The following is a 16,835-nucleotide window of genomic DNA, read 5'->3' on the forward strand; positions in this document are numbered from 1 at the left end:
GGGCAGCGGCGCCGGGCGGGAGGCGCCGGCCGCCCGATGAGGTACCGCGGCGGGCCGCGGCTTGGCGCCTCGCCGGTCTTGTGCGGGGGAGGGCGGGAAAGGGGCTCCCGGCGGCCGCTCCCCCTCAGAGCCCGGGGCGGGGTGGGGAGGGGGGGGGGGGAGGAAGCGGGGCCGCGCCCCCGGGGTCACCCCCTCCCTGCGCCGGGGCTTCCGCGGAGGCCGGCGGGGCCCCCCTCGGCGCTGCAGGCGCCCTCCCGCCGCTGCGGGGGGCTGGCGGCGAGGCCCGGCCGCGGCGCGGCCCTGCGAGGGGCGGCGGGAGAGGCCGCGGCGGGAGAGCGTCCTCAGGGGCGGGGGGGGGGGGGCAGCGGCCAGGGGGAGGTGGGGGCTGCGGGGGAGAGAAGCCTTTTCGAAGCCTTCATTTTATCTCATGCGGGGCGGGGGGGAAGAAATTTTGGAAGCCGTCCGCTGGGTGCGGATTTCTTACGCTGTGAAATCCCCGTTAATAACTTAGTTATTTGAAAGTTTGTTAGGCAGAGTGCCAAGGCAAGCTGCGTTGCTGGAACAATGGGATCGCTCGCTTTTTTTGTTGTTTTTTTTTTTTTTTTTTTTTTAAACACCGAGCTGCCGGTTTTTGCAGAAGCGGGCCCTAAGCCACTAACTGAAAAGTGCTAATGAGATTTTTTTTTTTTTTAATTCCCCTCCTTTTAAAAACGGCACTCGTGGCCCGATCCTACAGGCACACTGAGTAATACTGCTCATACAAGTCAATACTATCTCCAGTTTATTTGCTTTATTCATGTGCATAAAATTACCGAATATGAATTTTGGCTGGATCGCAGTATGACGTAATCTTTGGCCAACAAAAATATAGTAGTAGCAGCAGCAGCCCTTCCAAATGGTAGTAAGTTCCCATATTCATATATTGTTTAAATCGGTGCAGTTCACTCTTCTGATGTAATCTCCATTTCAAAGGCTAAAGAAGTCTAGGTTTGTGCAAATACATTAAAAACTTCTTGTGGTGCAAACCCGATTTTGCTTCAACCTCTTTGTATCCCCAGTGAAGCTAGCTGTGTATAGATGCTAACCTTTGGAAAAAGTCATTTCAAAGAGGAATGTGAAAGAGTTTGAATTATTGGATTATAAAATTTCCAGTGTTTCAATAATATTATTCAATAGTGACACGGTATTGTGCCAAATCCAGCTTCAAAGCGTTCCCCGAAGTCGTTACTCTGATGTCACACCCGTCCAGAGAAGTCGAATTTAACACTATTTGACCCATGTAAAGACTGACACAGAAGTGAAAAGCTGCCCAGGAAGACAACAGAAAGATGCCAAAGGAAAAGATAAATAAGACCTCATTTGGGTGGTTCCACTGTTAAGATTACTGCTTGTTGTCTGCACTTCTTTTTTCACCTAGACCATATGGTCCAGGTTCTTTTAAATGCTTCTTACAAAATAGGCTAACCTGGTTCTGCTCACTTACCCAGACAGGATAATCTCGTTAATCTCATAATGGCCCTCAATTTTGAGCATGCACTGGCTTTCAACTAGACTTGCCTGAACAAATGCTTACCATTTTATGGATGCATGTAAATGTACTCTTTGCTTCCTTCCCATCATTGTTTGCTCCTTCTTTGGCCTACTACTGTTACTATTTTTGTGAAATTATGCAGCACTTCTAAGATCTCTTCTGTACAAGCTAGTGCTGGTCTCCTGTTCAGCAGCTTTTGCTGTTCTGATTTGCACTGAAGCAATTTTAGATTTTACCAAGGCAGCCAGGTTCACTAAAGGCTAGAAAATCTGCACGTGAATGAAAGGAAGTAATTTAATATGGCACACACAAAGCTGCCCCGTGGGGACAGCACGCAAACCCAGCACGCCAGCTTTCAAAACAAAGACAGTATCTCGCAGAAAGAGAATCTTTACTTCAGGCAGGCAATCACTCAGTACAGTCTATTGTATTTTTGTGTTGGGTTTTTTGTTGGGTCCCGTCCCTGTCCCCCTCCCCCCCCAACCTAGTTCTTCCTTCAACTGTGACTCTTTATATCCCACTCTAGGAGACAAAATAGCAAGAATCTGGACCAGAAAAAAAATCCCACCATGCAACCAAATTGCAGTCATCTCCACAACATCCAAGGGAGTGGTGATGACTCTTCATCTTCTCAGAGTGCCCACGCAGCAAGGTTGTCAGGAGAGAGCTCATGCCATCACAGCGGAGATGTTCGCATACAGCTAAACTCTGCTGTGGGAGAGGCCAGAGAAAGCGCGAGTTCCCTGCATTCGAGGCCAGGTTCCCAAAGTCGCTCACACGGACATGCCCACAGCGATGCAGGGGGGCTCGATGATTCTGCTCCAGACTCGGAGGAACACAGCGGCAGCTCCCTCTCAGAGCTCAGACACCTCTTCCAGTGGCTGCACAAAAGTCTGCCGTATATCTTGATTCTGTGTGTCAAATTGATCATGCAGCATATAATTGGTAGAGTATAACAAAATAAGGTTTGAGGGAACAGACCCTCCCCCCAAAGAGATACGCTAATAACCGTGCCTGAAATATAATTCAATTTATTTTTAGCTTTATTTTTATTTGCTTTATTCATCAGAAAGAGAGATTTAGTAAACTGCGTTTCAGTGGCTTCTGTTTCCTTTGCTGGTGTATGTACAATGTGCTTAATTATTTTGGCTTGATAGTCCAAGCTATTAATTGTAATTATAAAGACATATTAGAAGTGGCTGTTTTTTTTAACCCAGTTCAGTAATTTTTTTTATTTTCTTGTGTATAACTGACCCTTTTTTCCTAATAGGCATTTCTCTTGGAATTGGGCTGCTAACAACTTATATGTATGCAAACAAAAGCATAGTAAATCAGGTTTTTCTAAGAGTAAGTATCACCCTATGCAACAAAATTCTGTAAGTTAACCAAGACCTTTATCCATCAATTTTTGAAAGAAATGTGAATGGAGATACTGTTTTAGTTACCTAATAATATTAGGTGTCAAGGTTTCAAGATGAAAATAAAGTCTTAATGCTACTGTACACTGTAGAGCTTCACAGAGAAGTAAGGTTTGCAGAATCTAAAAAGAGGGGATTTTTTTCCCCCCTCTGACTTTGAATATTGAAATCACTTCAACTGATAAAAGCCTTTTGGAATTTATGGGAGAACTTGACTATATTTGTGGACTCAAACAGCAGTTGACAGTTTAAACTTTCAGCTGTCTCTGTTCAATGCCAAAGGAAAATTTGTTGTTTCTTCAGAGTGGGGTGGGTTTTGGTTGTGTTTTTAGAAAAAACCTTCATGCACATAGAAATTGTTACGCTGAAAACATTAAAATTACTGCTTTACCTTTCCATTGAGTTCTCCTATTTTATTTGACCTGAAACCACTAAGATAAAATCCTCTAGTAGTAAAACTCTGTTCAGGTGCAAGAGACTTAATGCTTTGGAGATGTATTTAAGACACTGATACTGAGATAAGGACTGTAATAGGTCTTTACGATTATCTTACAGGAACGGTGCTCCAAGTTGCAATGTGCTTGGTTACTAGTATACCTAACTGGATCATCTCTCCTCTTGTATTACACCTTTCATTCTCAGTCACTGTATTACAGGTAAGTAGAGGAACATCTCTACTCACATCATAAATTACTCAAATATAAAGTGGGAACATTGTATCTGGGCTGCTGCTGTTTTTCTTTAATTGTGGCATTGGTTTCTCTTTCATTTTAATCTCCAGTCCTCCTCTTCTGCCAAACTGAACAGGTGCTGTCCTTAAAAACATTATGTTGGAATTTGCAAGATCAGACCCCATACTCAACTTAATGGTACTACTGTACCATCAGGAATGTAGCTGGGTTTAATTCCTAGCTTTGACCCTCACACTTTGCCTTTGGAATACTGAATATAGCATTCTGGGGCTCTGTGGAGTTTACGTCTCCAGCTTCCTATTATTCCCTTACCATTCTGTAGCTACAGTCTTGGCTGTAAATCAGTCGAAGGCTGTATCGCTAAAATGGGAAAGAAAGCCTACCTCTAGAGGATGGGGGTTGTGGTGAAGATACAGAAAGGAAGGTTCAAAAATTGAAAGGTCAGAGATCATAAACAGTCAATTTGCAATAAAGAGTTCATTTTCTTAGAAAATATTTTTCCTCTATGTAAACCAGGTTACCTTTTTTAATTAAGGATTATGCCGTGATAATCTCTCGTTATGCTTTCCTCTAAATAGGGTGCTCCGGTAACTTCTAATAATTCTTTTTGTAGCTTAATCTTTTTAAACCCTACTGTGGATTTTATGAACTTCTGGGAGGTACTTTGGACTGTGGGAGTCACAGACTTTATCCTGAAATTCCTCTTCATGGGCTTCAAGTGCTTTGTTCTCTTGGTGCCTTCTTTTATGATGTCCTTTAAATCCAAGGTAAGAAAACAAGCTATGTTTTTGCTACCTTATGAAGATCCTTTTACAGTAAAATTAGCTAATTATTACATTTTACCCAGAGAAAAGGCTTTTTAATTAAAGGTCGGTATATAATCCACCACGACACTGTGGGTGAGAAAGCCCTGTGGATTTCATCTTCTTCCCTGCTTGGTGCTAAGGAAGGTTTACAGTCTGATCTGAAACAATTGCTTGTATTATGTCATCAGATAAATGGGTTATTTCTGTCTCTAAGTGGGGGGGATGAAGAAACCTTTTATTTGCTGCAATGTAAGAATGTGTGTACAGGCTGTTAGCACAGAGCAGCTGACGCACAGTAAATTTTTTACATGCTCGACAGTAACTGACATGAGAAGACTTTAAGATCTGCACGTGCAAACAGCTGTATTTTCTGTCTCTCCAAAATAATTCTGGATTTTCTTTTTGTTAATAAACTTAAGCAATATTTGTCTCAGATCAATGAATTTGATTCATAGCTTAATTCCTCAAACCAGTGAAGTTTAATGATTTTTATAGAAACTTACATTGGTTGGTGGGGTATTTATGTTTTATCCGCTTCCCAAGGTGAGACATGCAAAAAACAATTAAATTTTATGTCAAAATAGCAAATAGTAGTACTGGTTAAAAAAAAAAAAAAAAACAACAAAAAAAAAAACCAAACAAACGAACAAGTACAGCTCTTACATGATAGTATTTGACCAGTATGTTTTGGTAGGTTTTATATTTTCAAACGTATCAGGACAAAGTTTTTCTCAGGGACAATCAATTTCTCCAAATACCAGTTTATAATCAAGATCTTTTTTTTTAAAGTGATACAACATCCAAAAAATAACTGTTGAAAATTCCATTACACCCACTGTGACCTAAACTGTGGCTAAATTAAAGAGAGAATCTGGTTAACAATGGCAAATCATGGCATTATCCAGTGTACATTATAGAAAGAATACTTCTTCCCTGTTATGAATCTAGTTTTAAAGACAAACTTAAGAAAATAAAGTAAAAGCTAAGCTAAATACTTATACATGCACACACACACAGTGCTCTATGCAGGACACCTGTGCTTTGCAGTTGTTATTCAGTAATTTTTAGGGTGTCATTGAACTCTGTTTACCTGTTCAGTCCAGCTACCCTGTGCTTCTTTCTCCCCCTACCACCACCATTTTCTTATCAACCCATCCTATATAGGAGTTAATTATCACAAGATAAGGCTTCTTACACAGGCATGAAATAATGTTTACAGGAAAACAGTTTGCACCTTATGTTTGTTAATAAAAGAATGGGCCTTACCCTCATTTTTTAATCCTCAATGCAGGACACAACTCTGCTAATGACAAGCTGATGTACGTGACCAAATTTGTCTTATTTCCCTTTTTCATGTAACATTTATTTTCTTTTTTAATGCTTATGAAATTAAGTCTGATAGCATTGTTAAGTAGGTAGGCACCTGACAAAGCCATCCTATTTTAGCCTATTAATTTGATTTTTCTGCACTACAGCAATCAGTGGTATTATTGTTATTTGTGCTGTTGTGGTGAGACTCATCATCTGGTCTTCACTCTTTGTCATGCTTCATATTTAGTTGTTTCAAGATATTATGAGAGGAAGTTACTCAAAACAATAACAATGCATCTTTTCTCTATATCTTAAAAAAACCCTTTGTGTTTTAAATCTTGAGCGATTCCTTTGCATGTCTTGCTTAGGGCTACTGGTACATGCTGTTAGAAGAACTCTGCCAGTATTACCGTATGTTTGTCCCCATACCAGTTTGGTTCCGTTATCTTATTGGCTATGGGGAGCTGGACAGTGTACTAGGATGGACCCTGGGGATATTGCTGGGCCTTCTCTACCTCATCCTAAAAGTATGTAAGCTTTATATTCCTCTCAAACTATTTTGCAGTAATTATCACTGGAGGGTTAGAGGCACATAAACTAACACATTTCTAAGTGTTCCCCTGTGTTTGAACTGACTTGCAAGTCAATGCTTCAGTTTAACTGATAAAGCCTTCCAAAACTGATAGGAACACTGACTCAGGGCACCGAATCTTTTTGCTGCACCTGGTCTAGGAATGGATTGAGGTTGCATAGCAAAGAACACTGTTACTATAGGTCCCCTCACATCAGACACGGATCAGACTGTTACCAGATGTTGAGGAAGAGAGCTTGCAAAAATAAAGGTAAAATTAATAGCTAAAAGAATCAGCATTTTCCAGGAAACTAGATTTTCTCTCTGCTAGAGTATCCTGTGCGATGCTAAACGAGTTAAATGTAAGTGTTCATACTGGCTGTCTACTTCACCAAAGAGCACATCTGCCCCAAATGTAACCAGACTCGGTACAAGTTTGACTTTGAACACGAAAAATACTTTATAATGCTAAGCTATCTTAATTACAAGTCTAAAGACTTGCATATATGATAACAATGCTGGTGTATTTGCACTGTAGTGCTTCATTTGAGAACCTCAACACTATTTTTGTTTTAAAGAACAGACACCTACTGGGGAAAAAAACTTCAGGCTAAATTCTTAGTTTGGTTATATATTAAGCAACTAAAATAGGGTCAGTCTGAGCTATAGCTTTCCTTATGTTCCTGCCAACATCAGACTAGCAGTGAGACTTCTAGCGTTGGAATCTGCACAAAAGCTTGGAAGCTTTTTAATTCACAGAGAAAAATACTAAGCATAACTCAGGTTTTCTTTCCCATTTCAGCTTTTGAGCTTTTTTGGACAATTGAGAAACTTCAGGCAGGTCTTACGGATATTTTGTACACGACCAGTGAGTACTGAATTCTCTTATGACAAAACAATAAACCCAATTTACCTGAAAATACTTCTTTTTTTTAAATACCTCATTCCTATATTACTTGGTATTGTTCTAGCAATAGACAACTGCATTTTTTAAAGTAAACCCTGTATACTTGTTCTCCCATTTCACAGTCTGAATTCCTTGACTAGCGATTACGTTGTCATCTGGGGAAAAAAAAAACAGAAAAGAAAACCAAAAAGTCTATTCTGCATGTCCCTTCAGATAAATGTATGTGAAATAACACACCTTTTTTGTCCTGCTTCCTACTTTTTAACTGTAATAAATATTGGTTGGATGCAGGCAGAGCTTTATGCTGAAATAAGTGAGAATTGAAGCTTACCAAAATAATTGACATGCAAGTAACTTCTGTTACAATTGTAAGTTTCTAGATAATCTTTCTCTGTAGTAAGAGGTATTGTTTGGAGTCTGCTATTCATGCAGTAAAACGTATAGGAGATTTTGGAGCACAGTGTCATTGAACTAAAAGAGTAACAAAGCACTTCTCATTTCCTAAGTGCTGTCTTGGTCAAATTGGAACTTGACACAGTGTTTTGCTCAGAGGTCACTGTTAAAATAAAACTGATACAGATTTTTCCAGTAATTGTGATCAGGGGAAGATACTAACTAGACAGCATGGTAAGTGGGAGCACATAAGCTTTAGGCCCCAAGACAACTATTAAAAAACTTAACAACATTTTGTTGGATTAGGGATTTAATAGTTTTCCTAACATAGCAGCCCTTATTCCTAATTCCTTTCTGTCCTGGTATTTTTGTGTTTTGTTTTGCCCCTCCCCTACCCCCCGAAACTATTATCTGCTGAAAATATCTCGTTTACAGCACTATGGGGTGACAGCTAGCAAGAGACAGTGTTCTGAATCGGATGATATTTGTTCAATCTGCCAAGCTGAATTTCAGAAGCCTGTTCTACTTATCTGTCAGGTAATACACACAATCAGAATTATTTTTTGCAAACCTCAGAATATTTTAAACAACTGGTAAACAAAACTACATAAAGTTAGATTAGCAAGTGTATGTCTTCTGATTATTTTTAGAAATCAGGCTATGCAAATAATATACCGTCTTATAAATGGAAGAGCTTAGAAGCTCTAAGTTCTCATTCTTTTCATTACAGCACACATTTTGTGAAGAATGCATCTCTTTATGGTTTAATAGAGAAAAAACGTGTCCACTCTGCAGAACTGTTATTTCAGACCATGTTAACAAGTGGAAGGATGGAGCTACATCTATGCATCTACAGATTTTCTAAAGCATGTCAAACAACTTGTTTTACAGTTTGTTTGTTCAAGCTGAGGTTTTTCAGTTTACTGCAGATTAAATTGTAGATGGCACAAGAAACGAGTTTCCAGTATTTAAAACAGCGCAGAAAATGTTAACTTGACCTTCTTAAGTATAGAAAAGTAAGTTTTCAGAATTAATGCAGAAAAGCCAGCATTGCTTCTCTTGTGATTCTTGTAGGAAACAATCAAGTCCTTGAAAAATGCTGCATTACTTCTTGCAGCAGCTTCTTAATTCAACATTTTATTTAAAACTTTAAGTAGAGTTCCAGACTGTACTAAATTGTATTTATCCTTCTAACATGACTCAACCCAAAAGGTCAACCTACCAGTTTTATTAAGATTATGAGCAAATTTTATACTCTGGACTACAGTGAGAATTAGAGCTACTTGTCACACTTGGCATTAAAGGTCCTTTAATGTTAGCCCAATAGATCACAGAAGTCAGCTGCTTATTCATGCACCTGTAACAGCAACTATTTCTCACTGTATCTGGAGGTAAGCCACAAGAATAAGACATTTCCCCTTTAGGTTCTTGTAGACTTCTAATGGATTTTTGGCTTAACATATAAACCAACCACTGATGTTAGTTTTTTACTTAGCATTTTATAAAGTTGGTATTTTTAAAACAAATCTTTAAGCTATATTTTTGTCATAACAGGAACCAGATTTTCTTACAGGGGAGAATCTATTTTATACTATATTTGCAATTTGTAGTATGCATAAAAATCAGAGAGAATAAATGCATTTAAATCTATTTGTTTGGTGCATGTTGAATAAAGAAACAAGAATCATTATTGTTTCAGTATTAACTTACATGAAAGCACATAACAACAGCTCACTGCTAGGTATACTTTTCCTGTTAAACTAATGTCTCCGAAAAACAAAAAACCTCCAAATGTTCCACCTTATTCGTGACTAGTCTTTATGCTAATTACAGAGCTAACTTACATACAGTCTCACCTTTTTTTTTTTTTTTTAACTTGCTTGTCTTTTTTCACCTTGCTATTCAGATAAGACTAAAAAAAGCACTCAAATTACTCTGTTACAGCAAAGCTAACTTGAGCTTGTCTTAACTGAATACCATTAGGAAACTTCTAAATTAGGGAAAACACAGAATTAAAAAGTTAAACACTTACTTGATGAATGATGTAGCAACTCAAATTGCCAGGCAGTGACTAGTACTATAAAGTTGCAGCTGACACAGCCAGATTTATAGGGCTGACAGGGCATGATGGGAGCGGGCCCTTAAAGGTACAGCTAAAAGTGTATTATTAGTAGAATTCAGTATTCTGAATAAAAATCTAATGAGATGGAAGATTTGAGCTAAGAGGTATCATTTTATGTTCAGCCTGGGTTTTGCTATAGCATGCTAATTGTATTTTTGTTTCAAGTTTACTGCAGTTCAGAGTAAATGTGCCCTATGATTGTTCCACCATGGTATCTGAGTGACTGGGGAAAAAAAGACTCCAGCTTAAAGAAAAGAGGCAAAAGCTTCTAAGTCTGTAATTGGAAACTTACGGCAGTAGAAGAGACTGGTTCTCATGGAAGCCTTTCCCAGCAGGTGAGGTACTTAGTTTGGAGAATCTGCAGATGAATGGTGTTAGAGCAGTCCTGAGGGTGGCAGGGAAGAATTAGAGCTTGGCCACAGCCAGAGCTGTGCTCTAATGGGCTTGTGCCTCTATCTCCGCTATAGTCGGAACAAACTGCTCTTTGTTTCCTCGGAGAGATCTAGCTACGCCTTAGCTTGCATTTGAAGTTCATAGAAGATGAGAACTGTTTGTTATTTACATTTCATCAGTGCTGATACTCAGGCTGCTGCTGAACTTCCCTTGAGAGATGGACAAGAACTGAATCAGTTAAGGAACAAAAAAAGAGTAGGGGGAACTTAAGGTTGGATTCTGAATCTCTGATGGGCCCACAGAGACTTCGGCAGCTCACTTGGCTACACAGTCATATTCAGACTTTCCTAAACTTAATCATGAACATAGAGTTTAGCTAAAGAGTGTTTTAAGGTTTTTTCTTCATACAAGTATTGTGTGAGTACTGTGTAAACAATCTGAGTGCTGTATTTAATTTAGTCAACAAATGGCACCTTTGAAAAAAGCTTTGCTTGTGTGAGTAAAATGTGTGACTAAGCCCAATACATGCTTTGTAAGGGTAGATGTAATAACCAACCCTTTCTAAAATACTGGGCAACATAAAAATTGTTTAACTTACCTGGGATTAGCTTTTCCTGAAATGCTAATGCCAACAGCTTAGTCACTTTTTAATTAAAAAATCCTCTCAGAGAAAATACAAACTAAAATTCATTAGACTTGGACGTGATGTTAGAGCAAGGAAATGTACTTCCTAATACTTGACTATTGATTAAATTCATTGCCTACCAGTAATGGGTAGCCATTCACCAGAATTCCAATACTCTGTGACAGACTTTCAAAAATCTTTTTAGAACAGTAGGTCTAAATCACCTAGTCCATTCCTGGAATATTAGCTGGGAAGGTACAGATTCTGAGATGTACCAGCTGCTTAGTACAAACAGTTGTCCTGAAAACAGAGCCACCACCCTGCAGACCGAGGGAAAAGATCTGACAAACAAGTATGCTTTCTTACTGCCTTATCCCCAAGATGAGTGAATAGCAGCCCCCATTGCTTATGCAGCAGGGAACAGTGAGAGGGAAGCTTGCCATTCTATCATAAAATCATAGACTCTGATTCTGTGACAGCATGAAGCTGAAGTGGTCCGTCAGGACCAATAGCTTGGACTGGCAGACCTAAGATGAACTAGGAAGGTAGTTACAGATCAAGAAACATGCTACTTTACAAATATACATTCAAAGTATGCAGGGAAATTTGAAAGAAATTAACCTGAACTAAATATTCTTTTGCTGTAGAACAAAAGGCATTTATAAACTACTTACCTCAACAAGTAGTTCAGTATCTGAGACAGATACTGTCATTGATGCCTTAATTCCTCAATGTACTGTATGCAAGGCCAGCATTATTACTAAAAAATATGAAGCTAATTTAGAAGTATTACACTTGCGGTTAAGAAAAAAAATCAACACAAGAACCTGACAGCATCATCTGGCCTGTAAAACTCACAAAGACCATTTTATGGAGCACAGCAAAACACGGTGGCAGTGCTTTAAGTCAACCCTGGATTGTTGCTGATCCTTTGGTCATTATCTACCACACAGTAGTAACAATGCCTTACTAGAATAAGGGTGAATACTGGTCAGAGATAGGACCTCTTCCTGTGATGACTTTTTCTTTTATGATCCAGTGAAAATTATCCAAACCCAGTAATATTATCAAACACGGTTTATTAAAAAACAAAGAACTAAAAAGATATTCTGATCAGCCAGTTGAGATTTACACTTCATAAATCAAACAAGTCATTCTTATCTTAGTTACAGAGAGAGGGAAAAAAGTGGGTAACTTACATCCATGAACGACATCCTCTCTGATCCGCTTGTCAGCATCATGCTATTAAGATGCAACTCTTCCTTATCAAGCCCAGTCAGGCCAGGGTAGCTGCCCTGCTTTCCACACACACAGACGCACAGACATCCAGCACGTGTCTGACTCTGCTGGAAACAGAACAGAGAAAAGGATGACAAATGGCAATCAATAGCTACTTACTAAGAGCCCAAGAACCTAGGTGAAGGTACCAGCCCTCAGCAAGACAGACTGATCGGAACTAGCATCTGTCAGGTCCTTTAAGTTCTATGCGGAATTCCTCCTCCCTCCCTTTCCCTTCAAAGCTGTCATAAAAGACAGTGATTAAGATCAACAGTTATACTTACGGCCTACCTACTTCCTTAAAAAAAAAAAAAAAAAAAAAAAAAGGTCACTTGGATTAGCATATGTTTAAATTTGCATTTAATTGCTATTCACATCCATCTTATTCAGCAGTTGAGTATATTTAGTTCCAGTAAACTGTGAAAGATGAAAAATAGAATAGGGATTACCTTTATTTCTGCTAAGGCAGCTCAAGTTTGTTTCTTGAAGACAGCTACAAAGCCAAGTTAATCTAGAAGAGAACAATCTGTAGAAGTTCATATATAGGAACTGCATAAAGTATGTCATCAAGGATCTGCAGGAAGAATATTTAAGTAATTTGCCTTGTTCTTAATTACTTCTCCTCCTTTACCCCTTAGAGTAAAGGATTTCCCTCTAAGCTGGGAAAATGAAACAGCAGCTCCCCTGCTGTAGAAACAGAATTGTAAAAAAAACCAACCAAACCCCAAGCATCTGTCCTGAGAACAACAGTAGTCTCCCTCAATGTTTGATGCACTTTTTCATTAACAGTGAGAGCAGGTTGGGAGTTAATATTAAAAAGAGAATAGACCCAAAGTAAACATCCACCGTCTAGTAGGAGTGGACTCAAATATTAATGTTCTCCAGCAGTTCAGCTTTTAGATAGCAAGACCAAAAAAAAAGGGATATTCAAAAGAACAATTGACTCATTTATTTTTATCTTTTATTATGAGCTAATACCAGGATGACATTCAAATGTCAGATGGCACAATTAAGACAGTCTTGGTAGGAATTATTCCAGCATTCCCAAAATTACAATTTAGTACACGAATGGCATCAAATGTATGCATCACTCCCACAGAGAAAAATGATGAAATTCTGAATATCATATACCAGAATAGTTTCTGCATCAAATGGGAAAAGAAAAACTGCTGGTAACACAGCTGACCTAGAAACCTTTTGTGATAATGACCTGCAGAACAAAATATTCCCCTATTTAACATCTAGTAAAAAAAAAAAATATGACTTTTGTTCAAGTTTAAGATTTAATACTTTTATATGGTTAGCCACAACAGGTATTAACCTCAGTTTTACTATATTTTTGTAATGCTACAAAAATTCTATAAAATCAAATTATAGTGAATTTTTCAGTGATTATAATTAAAAAAGCGCAGCTTGTACAAAATAAAAAAAATAAGATTCTATACTCTAATGAAAAATTTAAGACATTTTTAAATGAACAAAAGAAAGCACTTGTTAAGCTCTCCAATATTCAATGCATTCTGCACTTATCTGAAACAGCCAGGCAGGAGCTAGAACTCCACTCCCCTTAGTTCATGACTAGTAATTTTGACACTATTATATATATATAGAGGATCTATGTCTGATATTTTTACAAATAAATACAGGATAAACCATATTGCATAGTGTGTGCTTGCTGTCTGAGTCGCACTCCAAAAGTTTCACAGTTATGGTAGGGAATTAAACTTATAATCTATGGGATGAAACATTGACAGTCCATGAAATTTAATTTTAAACCCGATGAATTGTATCTGTAATTAATCAGTGAACTCAGACAAACAACTCTTGCCATTCTTGCCAGCCATATTAAACCAATTCTACTGGACAATTATATCCAGCCAACCAAAAAGCAACTGTTAGCTCTAACTAGGACCAAGAGAGATCTGCCTCAAAAAAAGTGTTTTGTTTTGTTTTTTTTTAAACTAAGTTCCTTTATACCCAGTAAACATGTTGGGAAACCTATGTTAACAAGTGGCACAGAGAGGCACTGCTTGAAGTGTTGCGTATTTGCAAGTATGCATAATACGAACACACATGAGCACTTTGATTTCGGTTTCACAACAAGTCACCAGTGGCCGTATTACCAAATGAAAAATGGCAACCTTCCAGTACAATTTATGCCACTGTAAGGTAACTTGATTTTCCTTATAAAACTAAAAAAGGAAATTTTCCAACAAAAGGCTTATCAGGAAGAAAAAAAAAACCACTAATTTTTGCTCAATCATAACCATCTTTTTTGTTGGTTCTTTGATAATAGCAACAAGATATTGATGAACCCTTCTGACTTGCAAATTTTAGAAAACAGCACTCTGATTGGATTCAGCATGCTTAGAGAGTTTTATGGCTTGGATCCTATGGCTCAAAAAGATTCAGTATACACAGAGTAAGCAGAATCTATAAAAAAATCCCTACTGTTGTGAAACACTAGAAGTAGACTTTGCACAGTTTGACTAAAGATAATGCAACGTGTGGCAGGCAAAAAGTGACAGGACTTGTATGCAGTTGCATGATCATATACACACACACGCACACACCATACACACTCTAACTAGTGTAAAGCTCTGCAGATATTAACCCTTTCACCAGCTATGTTCATGGAAATGCTTTCTTTAAGGCAGGAAGTATTTAAGTAAGGTAAAGTTACCTTTATTTTATTCTTTGTACCTGTAAGTCATTTGTACAGATTGTGACAGTTTCAAAAACATAAATAGTGTCCTTAGAACATGTTTCCTAAATTAAGTTGCTAAAGTTCTGACCCACTGTGGAAGACATTCACTGAAAGGCCATTTAACACTTTTCCCATACAATCAGCAAATTTATTGCCCCAGCATAGAAAAAAATGTTGATAATTTAGAAATGTATAGTGGCAGGGAACTCCCATAAGCAAAATTTTATTAAAAAAAAAAAACAAACCCAACCCTCAAATTCTTACCCACTGGTTACAAAAAGGTTTATTTCCTTATACTATGTAGAATTTGTATATGTTTCCTGTGGTACTTCCTATGTTTCTACTGACCTTGTATTCCGATGCACTTTTTCCTGATCATTTATATGGGTAAGAATCTGAACGTATTCAGCTGTCTCCATCTAAGGACTAGCGTATACAAAAGTGATGTTTCCCAGTGAAATGTCTGCTGAGGACAAGGATGAAATAAGCAGGACATGTATGTGAGCCCATGGCTTCCAGTTAAGCCTAGAACATAGCAGCATTGCCATTTGATTAGATCCGTTTGTCTTTGCAGGAACAGGTATTTCAGCTGGGTAAGCAAGTGAAACAGTTCTCTCCCACCCCACATTGCCAAGCTGGTAATCGAGTGATTTGCTTATTGATTTGTTGTTTCACGAGGAGAAGAATCAGAACTAGAGCCTTTACTTTCTTCACAGCAACCAATTATTTTGCATTTTTAATTTTGGGATACTTTCCATAATGAGCTGAATCAAAAAATCTATTTGAAAAATATATATTTTTATATATATAAAAAACTCATTATGTTTTGAATGTGAAACACCAATTAATTTTATCTTTCATCTTTGATTCCACCCCATTGTAGGATACAGCTTAACCAAGCTTGCATGCTAATTATTCCTCAGACGCAAGCATATAGGCATTTCATACTTTGCCTAGTGAAAGGGCTAACCCTCCTTGACACATTCACGACTAGACCAGTGATTCTGAAGCAACATCCTGACCCTTAATACTGTCAGTTTCAAGCTATCAAGCTGAAAAATCCTTGATAAGGTGAGAAGATGTCACCGCGAATCAGTTAGATGATGTGCCTAGAGTTCTGCAATACCATTTTCTAAAGTTTTTTATGCACCATTGATTGACAGAAAAAAAATCCGTTTTTCTTTGCTTTCCAAGTCGCTCTGTGCAATGACTGACTCTTTGATACTGTCACTTTTTAAAAGTAAACCATACAAGCCCTCATATTTCAACTTCAAGGGGGCTTATGTCCGTTCTTCGTTTTCCACCTTCAAAGGCTTAAAAAAATTGTGTTGTCATAGATTCATGCGCAAGTGCTCTGGTCGTTTGGAAATCATGGGAAAAGCTTGTTTTTTATACGGCCCAGAGTTTGGTTGCCGGATTGGAAGTGGTGCTGAGGCCTCTCCACAGACTGTCACATCCATTTGTTCTATTCCACTTGTCTCCATTGGATATTCCACAGGTGTCTGAGTATTTGATGCGCTGGCAGAAGCACCTCTTCCCCAGAATTCCCCAGGGGAAAACTTTACAGGGCTTTAAAACAAGAAATATAAAAATCAGAGATGAAGATACACACAGCACCAAGGTATGTCCTTTACTCTGCAGGAAGCTGAACTCAAATGCCTATTGAGAAGCGTTTATCATTCTTCCTTCCGCTTCCAGAAGTTTGACAAAGTTTCCATGTCTAGCTTCTACCACGGTCTCTTGTAAAGTAAAATTCTCTCATTTGAGTAGTGAGGATATATTTCTAGATGATTGCAGAAGGCATTTTCTGTACTAACATGATTCTTTAGCGGCACATAAGTACTTAGGATGTTCTGAAACAGTTCTAGAGGAATGGTGTACCAAAGTCACCAGACTGTGAGGCTGTATCAGTGTTGAACAGCAAGCAAATTAGTACTTCTTGTGCTGCCAAACACCATAGATTTGCCTCTCATAACGTGGTTTGTAAGACAGGATCGATGCTGCACTTCTAATGGAAGTGATGGGCTTACTGAGAAGAAAGACCACAATTTTTTATTTCTAGTGCAGATCTATTTCAACTA

General features: G+C 38.3%; 2 protein-coding genes across 12 annotated transcripts in view; one reads left to right on the top strand and one right to left on the bottom strand.

Moving 5' to 3' along the window:
* On the top strand, positions 1-8,587 carry RNFT1 (ring finger protein, transmembrane 1). Its single transcript, XM_075719959.1, has 9 exons — positions 1-41; positions 2,058-2,476; positions 2,802-2,878; positions 3,505-3,605; positions 4,255-4,408; positions 6,127-6,285; positions 7,132-7,197; positions 8,065-8,166; positions 8,360-8,587. The coding sequence occupies exons 1-9, from the start codon at positions 37-39 to the stop codon at positions 8,492-8,494; spliced, it is 1,218 nt and encodes a 405-aa protein (XP_075576074.1). The 5' UTR covers positions 1-36; the 3' UTR covers positions 8,495-8,587.
* Positions 2,404-16,835, bottom strand: part of RPS6KB1 (ribosomal protein S6 kinase B1) — a 27,561-nt gene continuing 13,129 nt past the window's right edge. For 5 of the 11 annotated variants that reach the window (XM_075719953.1, XM_075719950.1, XM_075719951.1 and 2 more), the window contains one exon: positions 12,747-16,323. In XM_075719953.1, the coding sequence (XP_075576068.1) occupies positions 16,086-16,323 (238 nt within the window). In that variant the 3' untranslated portion in view covers positions 12,747-16,085. The other 6 variants (XR_012831547.1, XR_012831548.1, XR_012831545.1 and 3 more) reach the window with 6 other exon arrangements.

This window comes from Pelecanus crispus, chromosome 12 (genome assembly GCF_030463565.1).
Source record: "Pelecanus crispus isolate bPelCri1 chromosome 12, bPelCri1.pri, whole genome shotgun sequence".
In the NCBI taxonomy this organism is placed as follows: Eukaryota; Metazoa; Chordata; class Aves; order Pelecaniformes; family Pelecanidae; genus Pelecanus; species Pelecanus crispus.